Here is an 18,065-nt window from a genome sequence, read left to right on the forward strand (position 1 = left end):
TTTTGCTTGAGAAATAGCTTTTTGCTTAGAAGCTATTCTTGTTGTGTCGTGTATTAGGATTATGCCTTTGTTAAATGTTTTAAGTGGAACCAGAGAGGACGTTAATTTTAGTATCAAGAGGGAATGTTTTAGTGTAACGCCACATACAACAGACAGGAAGTGTGTTGTAGACAGGGGAGACTGGTGATTGGCCAGAAGAGGGAGCATCTTTTTGCATTGTTTATAAGTAGGGGCTAAACGAAGAAGAAGGCAGAGCGGCCATTCTGAGGCGTCGCTCTCCGGGTGGGCATGTCACCTGTAACTTATGCTGAAAGCTTGTGATCTGAATAAACCTTATGATCAAAGTTCAGTATGAGCGGACTCCTTTGTTTATCAGCAATGATTGCCAGCACTTACGCGATACGACAGTTGCTTTTGACCTATTTAATTTAAAACAATCACAGTAAGGTACTTATTGAGATAAAAACAGCTGCATTGGACCTTTAAAAAATGTCAATGTCCATATTATCTGTCACCACAACCAAGATAGTCCTATGTGTTCGCCATAAGGGAGAGAGCTTGAAACCACTCAATGCCTATTCAAATTTAATGTACATTTCATAAAACCAACGGCCTTGAAAAACATAGCCTAACACATCACCCCCATGGCACACTTTAAAGGCTAAAGCAACAAGCTCACCATAAACCTTGGCTCCTCCAGTGAAGGGTTGCGGGGTGCTCCATGCATTAATGCACTCCACTTGCCTATCACGCCAGTAGACCTATGGGCTACGTAAAACAAAACACCAGTTGCCTAATGCAGGCTACACAAAATAAAAACTTGCACACACCCAAATGTTGTCTATTGCTCGAAATGTTCTAAGATTAAGTCACATCATGCCATCTGCGAGTCAACATGAGGCACATCAACGCCCCCAATCTGAATACCATGGCCTTTAGCTCACCACTGAATAAACTGTGGACAGACTCCCGAATATCCCTCAGCTCAGTAACAATATGAGATACATGTATCTGGGCATATAAAACTTAACGAATCGCATCTATTAATACTACAAACCCATCACAAAAGAGTTTGTAAAATGATTGAATAGGTTGTAAAATGATTGAATAGGACAGTCGTTTGATTGTGGCTTCAGACTACAGGCTGCGTAAACCACGACTTCGTCCTTTTGACCCTTATTTCCCGAACATTAACTTTGTTGTCTCTCTTCCACGAGCAAAATTGAATTGATCCAATTCGAACTTTTTAAATATTTATATTTTATTCAATACTTTTAATTTATTACATGTAACCTTATAAAAACGTCTTTATTTTGGGGGATAGGTCAATCTTGTTTGAAGAGACACCAGTGTAAGCCTAATGAATGACACGTCCTTATAGCCTACGTGCAGCTAACGAAAATGACCTCGACATAAAATCGTATATTACAAAACTTTAAATTAGATGATAGTCAAACAAAGATAGGAAAATATTGGAATTTGAATAGTGAAATATTGGTTTATTCTATTCCATGATGGTCGACAAGCAATTGACAAAAAAAGATGACTTCGGTCTGAAATGCCCCTAAATAAATGTGTAGATTTCCTGCACTGAAAACCTGTAACTTTCTCGCAGCAATTTCTTTCACCCATTCATTTTATAATCCTTTATTATGCTACAGATATTGAATGCGATGGAAAATATCTTAGTCAATGATATTCTGGGCCTATTCAAAACAAACAAAACATGTATATTTGAGAGTAGTGGCCTCTTGTGAATGAAATTAAATCAATGCTGCACCAGGATGAGACATCTGTCCATCTTTTCAAAATGCCCTTGGTGGTCTGCTTTGTCTGCCAATTCGTATTATTTGAACAACAAAACAACGGATATTTAACTTAACAATGCATGAATGAAACCAAAATACTAAAATTCAAAGAGACTAAAATCTAGGGAAATTTGTCCAAATAGACCCATGACATATATTTTCAAATTGCATTCAAAGAGGGCACACACTGACACCACCAGATATCACAAAATAAAAACACCCCAGCGTCTTTAAGTGTAAAATGTTTTATTTAGATGTTTTTATACTGTGCAACAGTAACAATACAATAGTTGTCCATACAATCGAGCGATACACAGAACACGGGAGACATCAAAACATTTGTCATCGAGCATGAAATGAAGGGTGAGGGGGGCTGTTCAGGTCAAAGTATTTGACAATCGCTGATTAAATATGTATATATGTCGCTATATACGTGTGTGTGTGGACTTTCTGAACTGCTTGATGACTGCAAGGCTTCAGGGTGTGTCGAGGCTATAAGCAATTCGATTCCACTGCAGCTAAAAAAACATTTTTCGAGTATAGCCTAATAAAGCGTTGTAGGCTACATTTACGTAGATATTTCATATGTTTTCCCCTAAAATCATGGGCCTAACACTACAATAATTGTTTACACATTATAACGATTAATATCTCTGTGAAACGATTCCAAAAGCCAATCGAAAGAACGATGAAGAGGCAACCGTTTCAAATATTAGTAAAGCCTACGAGGTTTCATCACCATGCTTTATCTGACGAAAATAGGCTAAAATACACACTTAAAATATTATCATTAAAAAAAAAAAAAATTAAAGAAAGAAAATCATATAAAGGCTATCTTCAGTCACATCTGTAAAATAAAATGCAGCTTTTGGGGGGCTTTAATTTGCCATTCACCACCAGTCTAACATTTGCACTGTGGCCAACATCCCTTTCACCAACTTAAAGGAAAAATCTACTCAAACTATATTGTTGTATTTTTTTTCATTATTCCACTGTTAATACAGTCCCAAAATGTTTTGCATATCAGCAGTCAAGTTTTCAAGATATTAGACTTTCAAGAAGCAAAATGTCACTTGCCACATCATCATCATGATGTGTATTGCATTATCTGATGTGCTTTGCATCATGATGATGATGTGGCAAGTGACACTTTGCTTCTTGAAAATCCTATCTTGAAAACTTGACTGCTGACATGCAAAATATTTTTGGACTGTATCAACAGTGTACTAATGGAAAAAATACCAAAAGGTTGTTTGAGTGGATTTTTCCTTTAACATCACATCCCGCTATGTTCCTATAGAAATGCATCACTTCCACTACATTAAACATATATCATATATTTATAAGAACAACGATAACGAAAAGAGAGCGTCTACAACAATGGAACTACATTGGCATGAAGATATTAGCTGAGCGGTCTGGCGTTGGCTGTGGGCCCGGTTTTCAGGCCAGTCCCGAGGACACAGAAGAACCATTCAGCAAGGCCTTCCGTGGTTTGTTTCAGAAGGGGAATGGTCTGGTCGGGGCAGGGGCCGAGGTGGAGGCGCCGTTGACGGGTTTGGAGATGTGGGGGAAGTGTGGGTGTGGGGACTGCACCGGGGTGCCAGGGCTGGGCAAGGAGGAGGAGGTGGAGGGGACGCCGGCAGGGCTGCAGGCTTTGTCACTGGCAGAGTCACTCTCAGCGGACCGACCGGTGCTGTTCTGGCCCTCCTGCTGCGGAAGACTCATCTTCATCTTCTTACAGCTCAGTCTGACACGGTACTTCAACGGTAAAGGGCCATTCTGAAAAATATTTGTAATATTTAGAGCTAATTTGGCTCAGAAATCAATGCTTGCAGGGCGATCATGCAATTCTCAAATGTTTCCTTTCATGGGAAATAAAGCTTTTGAACTTTGAATAGTGAACTTTCATGCATTCCACACTCCAAAGTAGGACTATAGGCCGTGCAAATTTCACAGAGCAAAAGGTTGAAATAATCATTTGCAAGAATTTGCCTACATAATTAGGTTGGCATAACTTCCTTGTTCGGAGTTCACATTTTCCATTGTAAATAACTTTATGCTCAAAATCAAAACCTTGTTCAAATGTTTTTATAAACTTCCCCTTTAATGTCATGTTTCTTACCCTTCTCCATGTGTAGATGTAGGCTATGTCCATTAATGTGTAGTAATCTTTCAGTGGCTCGTCTTCATACATCACTTCAACCTATATTGTAGAAATGACAAAATTATTTTATCAAATAGGCTAAGAAGTATTTTTTTCTAGTCAACTTCCATTGTCCTCCGATATAATATATTTTCAATTTCTTCTTACAGTGATTTGTACTAATGTTGTTAAATTCATCTTATTTATAAAAAATATTTTCATAAAATAAAAAGTGATGCAACATGGATGTGTTATTTTAAAAAGCCAAACAAATAAAAAATCGAATTGATAAATCTTTACCTGATAGGTACAAGGAATGTCCATCTTACTGCGGAGGAACTTTCTCAGGTGCATGATGGTCATGGCTGCCGGACACTGCAGATACCTCTTATTATTGACCTGGAGGAGGACACAGATTTCCTGAGAATGTAGCTAGTTTCTAAAGACCATTGGATTTGAGGGAGACTTCACAACACACTACCTTTGTTTTCTACTTTAAAGTATTCATAATGTCCAGTTCCATCATAGAAAATAGACACGAGACATGCAGTGAGATTTGAAGACAAACTCTTTAAGGGCCCAGATTTAAGAACAATTATTTATCAGAAACCAAGCAATAGACTGTGTGCAACAACAGTGTTAGAACTATCTGACAGGGGAATGCTCCTGAGCTTCGGCAGTAGCCAGCCTACCTGTTGTTTAGACTGTTTGTCCTCAGCCACGCCAGTCTTTTTAGCCCTGAGAAAAACAATGTTACGCTTGTGTTAGAAAACATATTGATAATACACTCAAGATCTTAATGGTTTGAAATGTAACAACAACAAAAAAAGACATTACACTGCTAAAACCAGTCAAGATTAAAAGGATTCTAGAGAAAACATCTTGATAATGCACTCAAGATTTTCATGGTTTGAAATTTAAGTTAAAAAAACAAAGACAATACACTGCTAAAAGAAAGGCAAGATTAAAACGATTATAGAAAGGAAGACTTTAATGTATACTAAATAATGACACAATAACACAACTGAGCTAATCAGTTTAACACACTGAACTATAATAACTATAAGTATTCACCTAGACATTTTCAAATACAATTGTCTTCCGTATATCTGAGGATGAATCCGTAGCAAACTAGATCTAATGATTTCCAAAAAGCCAGGCTGTAACAGACATGTTGTTGACATACTTGTTGTGGTCGAAGAACTCAATGGATAGGCTGATGATTTCATCATCGGTGATTATTCTCTTGTCCTCGTCCGCCACCTCCCCTCGATCCTCATTAGACCTTGTCGTAGCTACACACACACACACACACACACACACACACACACAAACACAAACACACACACACAAACACAAATAATCAACAAGTTGCAAGAGTTTTCCCAGAAACTGAAAACCGTGAAAGCGAGATCTCAGAAATCCTAGTCATTATGGGAGAATACTATCAGCTAATATTAAATATAATATAATATAATATATTGACATTTTAGTGGGTTTGAGGAGGGGAAAATCAAGAGAATCTTACTGGAGCAGGAAAGAAATACAGCCCATTCAACCGTTTTAGTTTTAATAAAACTACTTCATGAGAATATATATATATATATATATATATATATATATATATATATATATATATATATATATATATATATATACACACACATACATACATACATACATACACACATATATATATATACACACACATACACACACACACATATATTAATTAGCTTGGTACAACTCCAGTGGACTTGCACCCTGACTGACCCCAGAAAGAAAAGTTATTAACCCTTTCCATTAGAGACTCACCATCTACAGAAGGGTGCGCTGCGTAAAAGTCTCTCCTTCTCTTCATCTCATCTAATGGAAGAGAAAAAACTCTGTCACAAATGTTTGTTTGAATAGGGATTAAAAGCACACTGTCTGATGCATTGCACCCTCAATGCTTTAGCTAAATAGCACCCATTTCAGCATTACATTTTTTACATTTTAGTCATTTAGCAGACGCTCTTATCCAGAGCGACTTACAGTTAGTGAGTGCATACATTTTCATTTTCATACTGCATCACGGGAGACAAGCAAGGGGAGACAGCAGTTCCGATTTTAAACAGGATAATCAACCATTCAGGACATACATATGACATCACAGAGAACAAAACAATGACATTACTGATGACAGATTCAACTTACTTTTGAAGAGACCAGGGACCAGCTTGTAGACAATGTCTTGAAGGGTTTTGTCAGACCTTGAAAATAGTTTTCATACTCAGTCATATTGACCCAGAATGCTATGAGGTTTTAATAAATTGAAAGATGTCGAGAAAGTAGCCTACCAAAGTTAATGGAAATAGACCAATCCTTTGATGACATCTAACTGCATTGGGTGGATAATAGCAACAAACAGCAGAAATGTGACAAAACAATGTACGGCTATATATAAAAAAAAATATCCAAGAAACAAAGTGATACATTACCTTATATTGAGCAGAGGTTTGGTTTTGTGCACTGGCACATCACAGATTGGGCAATACTTGCTGGTCTCCAGATAACGCACAATGCACATCTTGCAGACTGAAACACAAGTTCAAAAAACATATGGATTTGTTTCTCAGTGGATAACACTCTGTTACACTAATGCACTACAGTCCAAATATGGTATGAATAATGCATTTTACACATACAGTTGAAGAGTTGTTCAATTCCACACAAAATGTTTTACATATATTTTTTTTACTTTGTAGCATCTAGTGAATCTGACATAAATAGTACAGCCCAATGCATTTATGAGAAGAGAAAGTAAGAGTGAAATATAAATACTAATAAACTATAGTGTGAATTTACAAACGTAATTTCATGACTGGTCCAATTCCCGTGTCTGTATTCAGCCTGTGTCACTCACATGAATGAAGACATTCTATAATGGTGGTGGCATCGATGAAGTATCCACCGCACAGCACACACATGAGGTGGGGGTTCAGCTCAGTTATCTTTATTCTGGTCGTTCGATGCATCGTCATGGAAGGAAGAGACCTGCGAGGGAGAGGAGCACAGAGTCACAATCTAACAGGAACGGGTAGCCTATATCTATTATAAAGATGTTATAAGTTGAAGATACTTTTTTTTTTTTTTTTACAGACCGCAACAATGAAAGCTTATCGATCGGGACTGCAGTTCTTTCACAGCTTGATCAAGCGGTCGTTCATTAAACCATTTGCAAGGATGTGTTGTTGTTCTACTGGTAGAGAAACACCATACGTTATGCTAATAGTAGCCTATAATAACCTGGGAAGAGGTTGGTCGTTTTTGAGACGCTGACTGAGTGTTTGATTGATAGGTAACAATTGGTGGGAGTCGATCCGTGTTGATTTGTTGAGGGCACATCTACAGCTTAAAGTACTGGGTTGTCATAAATAAATCCTTTCATTGGGATTGTTCATATATACTGTACCTCCCAGCGCTCCTCTATAGATAGATATGGGAGAACGGCGGTCCTTTGGTCGCTCAACGAATGTCATATAGTCTTACAAAACGAAGAAACGCTGTATAGACTCAAGTAGCCAACCTACATCAGGCCGTCTATTATAACGCGATTCAGTGTAGAAGAGCCAAAGCACAGGGGTTCTAAGGTTCTAACGTTCTATTAGCCTATTAGAACCCGATGATAATGCGCAACATCATTCCAGACAGTTGCAACATTTTATATGACATTCTTCAATGAATCTTTTAACCTTTGAGGATGCGGCAGTCGGTAATTCACTCCGTGTCAGGTGTAACCACACATGGAAAATCTTACCGTTTCTATGGCAACTTAGGTTGCACTACTTGGCATCTTGCCAGTGACCAATACGAAGAGACGTGCTTCGCTCCGAGACTGATCACGGCTCGCGTTGATGATGATGTGACGACGAATAATAGGCTATGAAAATAAATATCCGTCCTTTCCTCGCGAAGCGATTACAGTCAGTCCCCACACCATGGCTGCCATTTTGTGAAGAACGCCTCGCTCGAATATATTAGTGCGATTCCCGACAAGGGGGAACAATTTCCACACCGACGCATATTACATTCGGTTCCTAATGCCTGGTGGCCAACCGTATCCCCATGCCTTAGGCATTAGTTTGGATAAATATATTTTCCGTTGCTTGTGTAGTTTCCGTGTGCATCCTGCACAGGCTGCCTGGATGCGCGGCACGGTGCAATAACAACATGGCTCGACCTTAAGATTGACCAAGTATTTTCTCTGCCCGTATGAAGTTGAAGCCCGAGAAAAAGCTCGCCACTGATCAGTCAACACAACATGGATCACTAATTAAGTACCATATAACGGCCAGATTCAAATAGCCAGCAGGTAACAGCAATGTGGTGTAGAAAAAGGCTTCAGAAACCACTGACTGCAGGGAGGGACATTTTGAAATAAGTTCCCCAATTTTTTTGTAGCCATTATTTTTTTATAGGCTACTAGCTGTTTTTCTGCAACATGGTGACTGCGGTGCCAACTTAACGACTGCGTCTGTCTGTTGCCAATGTTTGAGCATTCAGTCAAAACATGGGGAAAATGGACTGTGACTCTGTGTGGCAGAAGCTTTTGGCTTCCTGGCACAAGGAATAAAACTCACGACCAAACAAGAAACATTGTCACATGGGCACTGCTGGGTCATGCCTGCATCAAAGGTGACCAGCGATATTTTGCTTAACAGCAAGTTCGCGCTATAGAAATTGGAACGGATTCTGCGTGTATGGTGAAAAAAACTACAGGGCTTGGAAACAGAACTATCGTCATTTTATAAGGATGCAACTTTTGTCTAATAGATTTATAAAAATACCGATATGGACTCCACTGGTGTGGAATGCCCCAGCTCTTCCTGTCATTAAAACATGCATTTTCAAAGGTGTATTTGAATGAAACGCAGTGGAGGATCCCACATTGCCATTACAGTGGCTGTCATTACAGAGGCTGTCACGCATCGTGTGCAATGCAAACAGCTAGCCTGTTACGCCATCAATCGATTAACTAGCTGATGTTTGCACAACTGGCACTGGTCATAGCAGAGCTTTTGTAGAGTAAATGCTGCCATGCATTAACATGCATATTGTAACTTCATCTGCAAGCATCACTATGGAACAACACATGTATATGTACAGGACACAACTCCAAACAATCAATAAAGCACTAGAGAAAAAAGTATCCTAAAATCTATTTCCAAATACATTTTAGTTGAGACTCATAAGCCAGCGGTATTATCAATAACAATGTTGGCAAGATTGGCTCCCAATTGCATTCTAGCCTACTGTACTCAGGCACATTGGGTCATGAACAGTGTGTTGCAAGGCGCAACTCAGGGTTTCTCTCTAGCTATAAAAGGAATGGCAGATTTTTTTCTCCCCCCCCAAAAAAAATAAGGAAGAGTGGAGCATCACCCATGTATAATCTAAACACAATGTACACAATTTTGACTCTGGTAATGCAATATGAATACAGATAATACAGTATAGCACCTTCTCTTCATAAAGACAGGATAGACCAAGTGGGCTAGTCTTCGAGGGCTGGCTGTTTTGGTCTATATATAATATCCTGCACCATTCTCGCCATTTTTGGATGGAACCCTAATCTATATTCATCAGCGGCTGGATTTGCGTCACCATTTTCAGATATTAACTTCGCTATGGGAAAGATGAGGCCTCACTTTATAGAATTGATCAATAAGTCAACTTCGAAATCTCTATTTTTATGGCTGGGCGTCAAAGATGCACTTCAACAAGTATCACAAACAGAAACATTGTATCAACACAAATCAGGCCACAATAATAGTATACAAGCACCGACGTTGGCAACCTCACTCTCACATAAATCCTCTATGGGTAGGTTGTCAACTGTCAAACAACGTTATATATATATATATATATCTTTAGTAACAAACAGTACCCTTCCACATGACAGATAATCTCACACTCAGCATGTGCAGGTTGATAACCTGATCATACCTATGTTATTACGAAGCAAGGCATACAAGTAGCAGACGCCATGGATCCATGCAAACACACAGCGTATCAAACCAATCCAGCAAGAGAATGTTCTAGCACCGTGCAAAACGTTCTTAGTCTGACATGTTTGATCTTTGCAGGGTACATTTTTTATGCATGTTCCCACTTTATAAAACATGTTATGCTATATTGTGAGTTAACAAGAAGCGGTCAGAGTTGGTTTCAACAGAGGAAAAAACAAAAAAATCCTCTAAACTCATGTTGGCCGATGAAGGCACAGTGTGCCCAATACAACATCAAGAAGGCTAAGAATGGTAAAAAGTCGTGACGAAACTCAATAGTTAATAGGCCTATCTGAATTTTACAGATAATTTAAAGATGGTTGGCTACTTGAGAAGACCCTTGTACTCAATCAATAAATTGACTTTTGTGCCAACATCTTTGACGGGAAAAATCATAAAATTGGTTTTACGCATGATTCATGTGCGTCTACATCGTTATGCACTCAGCTTGCGTGTGTACGTTCAAATCCATATTTTACAACTGATGGTGACGATCTTTTGATTAATAATTTAAATGGTTTACCCTCCACCATATAGGCTACTGTGGACCCGTTCACCAAGAGGGAAGTTAAGTTAATAAAAACAACACTTGGCGACGTGTGCGTAATGCAACCACACTGATCTGTCCCCAACATCCAAAGGATCATATTTCTATAAAATGGGCACAGTATATGGAACCAAACCAACCAGGAGAAGCATTGAACTGTGTGCTGCCGTAAACACTTCACACATCTCGGTCCTGTTCGATTGAGATAACTGACTTTGTGGAAATCTAACAAATGTCACAGAAACACTCTCCATGGACACGCATAACCGATCATTACATGAAATACTACATAATGTGATGCGCTGGTTTGTTGAACGCAAAACCAAGGGGTACGCGAGAAGGGAACCAAATTTAAAAAGCAGTGCCAGGACAGAGTTCCACGTCCGTGTGCGCGAGCCACCGTCAAAGCCCCACATCAACCACCCGCTGGAACCCCATTTAAACCCTCAGAAAAACACAATTAAACGCCAAAAATCTAATCGTTATTCGTCCGTTGGTAAGAAAATATATCGAATAATACATACCTAGAGACTCGGCTGGCGATCTGCGAGACTGGAGACGGAGAGACAATGAAAGTTAGGAGGCGATCAGCAGTAAATGAATACGAGCTCAGCCGCCATCTTGAAACGAACGAGCTGCAGACGCTGTCAATTGCGGAGAGCGCAAGGCAACCCGGGGCTCATTTCAGATGCGTAAAATTCGTATTTTTCTCCCGCTGTGCACTTTGGGTGCGTAAAGTCTCCTCTGTTGTCGAAGATTTCAGACTTTTGGCTGTGCGTTCAGAATGGTGTGTTTGCGTTCCTGATTACTTTGCCTCCAAAATCTGTTCTTTGAAAAATGCAGCAGTGTGGCTTGGTGGAAACTGACACCGTCCCCAAAATGGCTTGTAGTTCGACCGCCCCGCTCTGGTCACGTGCTATCATTCCTTAAGGGTGGCCTGGAAATTAGTGTCGGTGTATTCGGAAGGCTCGCCAATTCATGATGCTTTGTAAAATGACACAAAGAATATCTAGGTTATCCAAAGCCCATCATGTTGACCGATCGGGTCATTTGCTTTGAACGTTTTAGTGTCACTTAAAGCTACAACAGACAGCACCGATGTTTTCGAAACAATAGCCAGTGTGCGTTTTTCCAACTCCGTTTCTATCCTGTGCCTCCCCCATGTCCATTTCCAAAAGAATGAGCTTGGCAAAATGCGTCTTTGTCATAAATGAGTTGGTTGCCTTTGCCAACGTACCATTCATTACCAGAGCCGATAGAAATCTTGGGCTACTGTGTTTATATTCCATAACCGACGACCCCATAGCATACTAAAAGAGGGGTCTCTTCAAGGTTTAAGAATTTGAAGTATTGTAGGCTACAATAGCTCCGCTATAGGATGAGGCTCGGAACCATAAACTGCAGGCTGTGCAGTTCCCTTTGGTGCTCGTTTTGGTGAGCCATTCATTATGTTCTCTCCTATTTGAATTATTTGTTTGACTCAAATACCTGTCCCCTTTACACTTTAATTGTCATGTGGCACAGTCTCCTTCGGCACAGTATCTTTCCAAGACACCTACAAGCTCATATCAGTCAGAAACTGTTCTCGACATAGACTACAGATCTAGAGATGATATGAAGTATATGCATTGGACTTTATAGCCTACTTTAATATCATTTGGCTCCTCTCCTCTTCAGCCTGCAAGTTACCAGAAAAAAAGAAACCCATGCATGTCATTTAACTTATTTATTGATAACAATACATCTTTGCAGAACGGATAACCAACAGTATATTTAATTACAAATGAAATTAGTATAAAATACAATGGGACAGAAATCATATCAACGCCGTTTCAAATCGCTGAACTTCAGTGCTTTGAGGAGAGAGAAGAGGGGAGCAGAGAGGAGAAGAGGGGGTCACGTGAGAAACCGGATTCCACCGTTCTTGCAGGCCGGATTCCACCGTTGTTGCAGGGCGCTTCGAGCACAGGGCAAGTTTACAACTGCGTAGCCTTCTCGAGACTCTTGGCAGCGTCTTTCATCTTTCCCACCAAATCCTGAAAACAAAGTCACACAGTCAGTCCTCTACAAAACAGTGAATGAGGGAGAGTTTGAATCACAAACCATTTAATGGTTTCCCTCACTGACTGGAGGAGCGCTGTTGAATATAAATTATAACCTTGCCTCTGTCACTCAGATAACCAATAAATGTTACGCTAAAACCTGGAAGAATGGGAGTCGATTTCTTTTAATTCATAACTGAATAGTCATCATAGTAGGCCTGTGTACATTTCGTTCATTAGGGAATATATTTTTGATTAATATAATGTTTACGTCAACTAAAATGGAATGCAACCCCCAAAAGAGGGTTAAGACAGAGCGTTCCGAATAGACACATCACCAAACTCCCTTCCTATCTCTAAACTCATTTCAAAATACATTCTGGGGTTGTTTCTGCCCTGTTTCAATGCAATTAACTCTGGATAGAAGCTTCAGCTACATGGTTAAAATGTAGTGAAGAAGCCAAAGCATGAGATGACACACACGTTGAAGCAGACAACCTCAGGTCGCAGTGAAGACATAAAACATATAAGGAATTTGGCTTACATCGAACTCAATTAAGGAAAAGTTAAAAGAACATGCCACAATTGAGACTTGTTTAGGATAAGCATAGGCTTATAGGCTAAACTTTTAAATCCTGAGACCACTGCATGCCCTGTCACAGCGGTTCTGCTTTTTTCTTTCAATCAATATTCACACAGAAAATAATGGATGATTTGGCAACCGATAATTCGAGTGATTACTGAAAAAATGTTAATTGAAATCACCATTGTTTTTCTGTTAAATGTATGCATATTTAGAATAAAATGGGAAAAAGATGTCAAACCCGATGGATTGATCCTTCTCCAGAACAATATTGCACATGGACTAAAATACAGCTATTGCGCAGGTTCAAATTTCAATCTCTGCTAAATCTAGTAGAAAGACAACCATCTAGACACACATTGTTGAAAGACATCTTATTCAAGAAAAAGTAGAATAATCATTTGCATTGCAAGCATGCACCCGAAACGTTTTTTTTCTCCTTTTGATTTTCTTTGTGCTCATTCACGTGGACCTAAACGCTAATGATATGGGCCTACAGATCTGTAAAGTTGCCGAATGCTGAATAGGAAAATACAGCGTTGTCTATTCAAATCAATAGCACATTCAGGATTGTATGTAAAACATTATCACAGACATTCTGTGAAATGACCTTAACCAACTAATGGATAGACCCACATTCCATATAGGCTGCAACAACACATTACCTACCTGAAGTTGTTCCATCGTGCAGCTAAAATGTACATCTTCCGACGATCCTCCATTGTTGGCATTCTGTAAAAGTATATGCTAACATCTGTTATGATGACAGGTTTAACATACTTATACACCAAACAGTTTTAGATCATTGAGTTCTGAAAAGGGACATACCTCAACGTTTAATGAAATCAGATAGGACGGCTCGTTGACCTTATGCACATGCCCGTTCTGTCATGGAAACAAACTAAGTTAGAGCTATCGAGCCACTATATGATTTATAAACCATAATTATGCCATTTATCACCAACCAATACCTTGATACAGTACTCCAGGCGCCAGGACACGTCATTGACATGAGGAGGGCATCTCCCTAAACTAAAATGACCAAAATACTGAATTAGGCTACCAATGGGCCACAGATACATACAATATTAAAATATTATATTCACAAGGTAAAAAGCATGCATAGAGGATCCCATGAATAGAGATGTATCTATAGGCTGTTCAAACTTAGCCTTATTAATTAAACCTATTTTTTGTTTATTTAAACCAGTCATTCAGCGTATTAGTGATATTACGTGTGTAAAAAAACAAAACGTCTTATCACTGCTGGAGCCCTATGGGGAACAGGCCCTGAGCAACAGTTTTCAGATTTCTGAAGTTTGTTTGTCAGAATGAAGACAAAGGGGCCACTCGTGTTTTGAATAATTACAATGTAAAAGAAGCGTATATCAATGCGCTACAAGCAAACGCTCCTCGTAAAATAACTGCACTTTCTCTAAGGAAAATAAACCGATTCAAAAAGTGCTTGTTTGAACCAAATTGTCATGTCACATTTGCAGGGCAATTCATGAATCTTAAACGATGAAGAGATCATGCATGGTGAAAATATAAGTCACAAATAAATCTGAACTGAGTTAGGCTAGTTCCATAGCCTTGTCTGCTGCTCTCTAGGAAAGTGAAGCATAAAAATATTCAAGCGATATGGTCAATGTGCTGACAGCTCAGTAGTTATAAACTTTTTTAAATTGAGCTAAAATTAGTAAAATAATCACATTAATTGCAATGATGCTAAGCAAGCTTATTCAGTTTACTCATCTGGGTTTATGGAAATGTAAAATTTATATTTCCTGATGTCACACCAAAAGCTTTCAAAGAATTTCGAACAAAATCAGTGCTTCATCTAAATGTAACTGTTCAATACATTTGAAATAAACCAACACTTCTGACTCAACATTAAGTAAACACATTTTTATCCAATGAAAACCTCTATATGGTTTTAATGTCCATTCCTCTTTTTTAGGCTGTCCATGACGTTTCAATGGGGATGGAAATGTGTATTGGGAAAATATATAACATTACTGGAAAACGTCAATAGAAGAGATCAATACCATTTGTAGGTCTACAGAGGTGTTAATGAAGTGTAAACTGCAACATCACTAAAGTGATGCTCCATCAGCCATATAGAGAACCCATAACACAAAAATAAGGCTCTGATAAAGTGTTGTCTATATGTCTGTGTCTGCATTGTTGGGATGTGTTAGAATGTGGGCCCACAGTAAACAAACGTATCTGTACTGTGGTGACCCAGAAGTATTTTTGTACAAACAGACAATATAGTCTTATTTTTAAATATCATCTTTTAAATCAAGTAGATTTGCCCACTCAAAGCTTCAGCCACAATAATTCCAGTCATGAATCGTTATGGCATTTCAAATAGGCCTAGAGGAAATACAAACATCTCTCAGAAGAAGTTACAAACATAATCTCACCTTGACAATAGAGTTTCCAGATCACTTTTATATTTCTGGAGAACAAAAAAAAAAACAGACAGTTTGGGTTTGAGATCTGGTATGGATTTGAAATGAACTTCTTTGCAAGAAGAAATTAACATGTTATTAACATAATAAGTCAGTTATCACCTGGTATGTGGTGTAGAATACTTCTGTTCTCTCCGCATCAAAACTAACATCCTCCAAGCATGCGCTGTAATGACAAAATTAGCTCAATCTTTTTATCAATACAGTAATCATAATGAACACACACTGCCTTTTTCCTGATGTAGACCTACTGATTTGATTTGTAGGCGGTGAAGTGGAATGCTCTTGATGACAGAGTGCTCCACATTTTGTCATGTGTCATTTTGTCAAGCCAAAGGCAAACCCACAACATTGTGTGGACAGTAAAATACAGTCTAGGCCTATTGTTTGCTAACCTTGTCCCCAGGCTCTGGAGGACCATCGAAATTAATTATTTACTAACTTCAGATAGGTCAACCTCCATTTGCAATAATATAACAGGACAGACCTAGAGTTACCTTATAGAGGATTTGTCAGCGTTTTGTTTGACCCCCTCCAGTATGCAGGTCGTGACAGCGGTGTGACAATGTTTCAGCAACTTCTGGTCAAGACGTTTAAATTCAGGTTGATCTATGATCAGCGAAAAACATTGACCAGTTATTCATCACATCTATCTTAACTGTATCCTAATCTCTCTGTGAACTGTTGTATCGTTTTATAGTGGGCCTTATTAGAGTGTATATTATCCAGTTCTAATAACCTAAACTTAACCAAAGGGGATACAAATTGATCATGCAAAATACAACATGCAACATTCTGTAGCGCGCGCGCGTGCACACACACACACACACACACACACACACACACACACACACACACACACACACACACACACACACACACACACACACACACACACACACACACATTTAAACGGGCAATAGTCCAATAAATTCAATAGCCCAATTAATTCACTATTTTAGACTACAACTAGAAACATACAGTTTGATCAAAATATCAAATTTCGTCATTGGGAGCAATGGCACTTGCACGTTTTCAGTTCCAGATTGCTTCCTAAAATGATGGAACGGTAGCCAAGCCTGCACCCTCACTAGCCTGATCAGTAGGCCTATTGTCACATTTCCTGGCCATAACTAGCTACAAAGTAGCCTAATATGCTACCACTTAAAACATGGAGGATACAAACACTGTTACATTTGATACATTTCAGATCGACGGGTGTTAAATTGTATCATACATTTCAAGATTTTGATTTCTCCGATAATACTAGCCTTCAAGTCAAGCTGGGAAGAAACCGGAAGCTGTGGAAGCAGCAGAAACAAAAGGCGACAGGAAAAAGAGAAAGCAGAGCGGTCTTACCGAGAACACTAGGATCGGCATGGGCTGATAGCAAGCTGCGAAAAGCCACTTCTATCAACACTGAGAAGGTTTTCAGGTCGAAAAACGTCGCGTCTGCTAGAGACTGCAGCCCTTTCTGCACGGACTCAGACAACTCCATTTTGAGAAAGGAATGACCCACAACACCGGATCACGTGACGCGATCAGCTGACGCCGCATGCAGAGCAGACGATATAAGAGTCACACAGCATTCATTCACTGCTCGTGCAGAAGTGAAAACATCTATAGTTTCGCAATTTATCTCGTCTACAGTATTTACGTTTAATTTAGGCTACAGTAGTCCTATCTTTCATTGAGGAAAAAATATATAGGCTTAGTTTATTTTCAAGTAGGTCTAAATCATTTGCAACATTGAGCATGTGAGGCTACAGGGTAGAGCACTACATCTTTTGTTGCACCATTTCCAAAGGTATTTTCTAGATGGTGAACTGATAGAAGTACAAAAGCTGAAGAACATCCAGGTACTTTCCACGGGTGCTGGAGTTGTAGGCAAACTCATGAAAAACAGAAAGGAAAACTGATAGTGAACTGATAGAAGTGACATCATTGCACTCAGAGGAAGTTGGAGGGTAGTCTAATAAAGTAGTCCTAGGCTTACTTTTACTTTGGGTCTGGACCTTATAGCCAATTTCTCAAGACAGGGCATATTGTTTCCCCTCAATGAAAATCTGTTTTTCAACCCTGAGGAAGGCCCATCATGTTTAGACTAATTAGGCCTACTATCTGAATAATGCCAGCCAGTGGTGCGTGTCGCCAGTCCGGCCCGGACTGTTCCTGCTCCTCGCACCTAACCAGTGGTGCGTGTTCCCAGCCCGGCCCGGCCTGTTCCTGCTCCTCGCACCAAGATAGTGGTGCGCGTTGCCAGCCCGGCCCGGCCTGTTCCTGCTCCTCGCACCAAGCCAGTGGTGCGCGTTGCCAGTCCGGCCCGGCCTGTTCCCGCTCCTCGCATCAAGCCAGTGGTGCGTGTCGCCAGTCCGGCCCAGCCTGTTCCTGCTCCTCGCACCAAGCCAGTGG

General features: G+C 39.6%; 2 protein-coding genes across 3 annotated transcripts; both read right to left on the reverse strand.

Moving 5' to 3' along the window:
- Window positions 1-2,037: 2,037 nt before the first annotated feature.
- Window positions 2,038-11,444, reverse strand: LOC311120853 (polycomb complex protein BMI-1-A-like). Its single transcript, XM_084195414.1, has 10 exons — window positions 11,076-11,444; window positions 6,860-6,990; window positions 6,435-6,531; window positions 6,151-6,206; window positions 5,770-5,820; window positions 5,141-5,249; window positions 4,647-4,692; window positions 4,255-4,353; window positions 3,934-4,014; window positions 2,038-3,590 (listed from the first exon to the last, which is right to left on the reverse strand). The coding sequence occupies exons 2-10, from the start codon at window positions 6,975-6,977 to the stop codon at window positions 3,309-3,311; spliced, it is 939 nt and encodes a 312-aa protein (XP_084051540.1). The 5' UTR covers window positions 6,978-6,990; window positions 11,076-11,444; the 3' UTR covers window positions 2,038-3,308.
- Window positions 11,445-12,262: 818 nt separating this feature from the next.
- Window positions 12,263-17,169, reverse strand: LOC311120854 (COMM domain-containing protein 3-like). 2 transcript variants are annotated; one of them, XM_084195415.1, is made up of 8 exons: window positions 17,013-17,169; window positions 16,151-16,262; window positions 15,756-15,819; window positions 15,606-15,640; window positions 14,148-14,208; window positions 14,005-14,061; window positions 13,846-13,908; window positions 12,263-12,587 (listed from the first exon to the last, which is right to left on the reverse strand). In XM_084195415.1, the coding sequence occupies exons 1-8, from the start codon at window positions 17,149-17,151 to the stop codon at window positions 12,528-12,530; spliced, it is 591 nt and encodes a 196-aa protein (XP_084051541.1). In that variant the 5' UTR covers window positions 17,152-17,169; the 3' UTR covers window positions 12,263-12,527. The 2 variants fall into 2 exon arrangements, with proteins under 2 accessions (XP_084051541.1, XP_084051542.1); XM_084195416.1 differs by lacking the exons at window positions 15,606-15,640; window positions 15,756-15,819 and having other exon boundaries at window positions 17,013-17,156.
- Window positions 17,170-18,065: the final 896 nt, after the last annotated feature.

Source organism: Coregonus lavaretus (assembly GCF_964263955.1).
Source record: "Coregonus lavaretus genome assembly, contig: HAP1_SCAFFOLD_975, whole genome shotgun sequence".
Classification (NCBI taxonomy): Eukaryota; Metazoa; Chordata; class Actinopteri; order Salmoniformes; family Salmonidae; genus Coregonus; species Coregonus lavaretus.

Coding starts and splice junctions, on each gene's coding strand:
- LOC311120853 (XM_084195414.1), bottom strand. CDS start 6,977: ATGACGATGCATCGAACGACCAGAATAAAGATAACTGAGCTGAACCCC. Junction 6,532..6,859: donor TATAGAATGTCTTCATTCAT/GTGAGTGACACA, acceptor CTTGTGTTTCAG/TCTGCAAGATGTGCATTGTG. Junction 4,015..4,254: donor ACATTCCTTGTACCTATCAG/GTAAAGATTTAT, acceptor TCTACAATATAG/GTTGAAGTGATGTATGAAGA.
- LOC311120854 (XM_084195415.1), bottom strand. CDS start 17,151: ATGGAGTTGTCTGAGTCCGTGCAGAAAGGGCTGCAGTCTCTAGCAGAC. Junction 16,263..17,012: donor TGCCGATCCTAGTGTTCTCG/GTAAGACCGCTC, acceptor CGCTGATCATAG/ATCAACCTGAATTTAAACGT. Junction 13,909..14,004: donor TGATTTCATTAAACGTTGAG/GTATGTCCCTTT, acceptor ATACTTTTACAG/AATGCCAACAATGGAGGATC.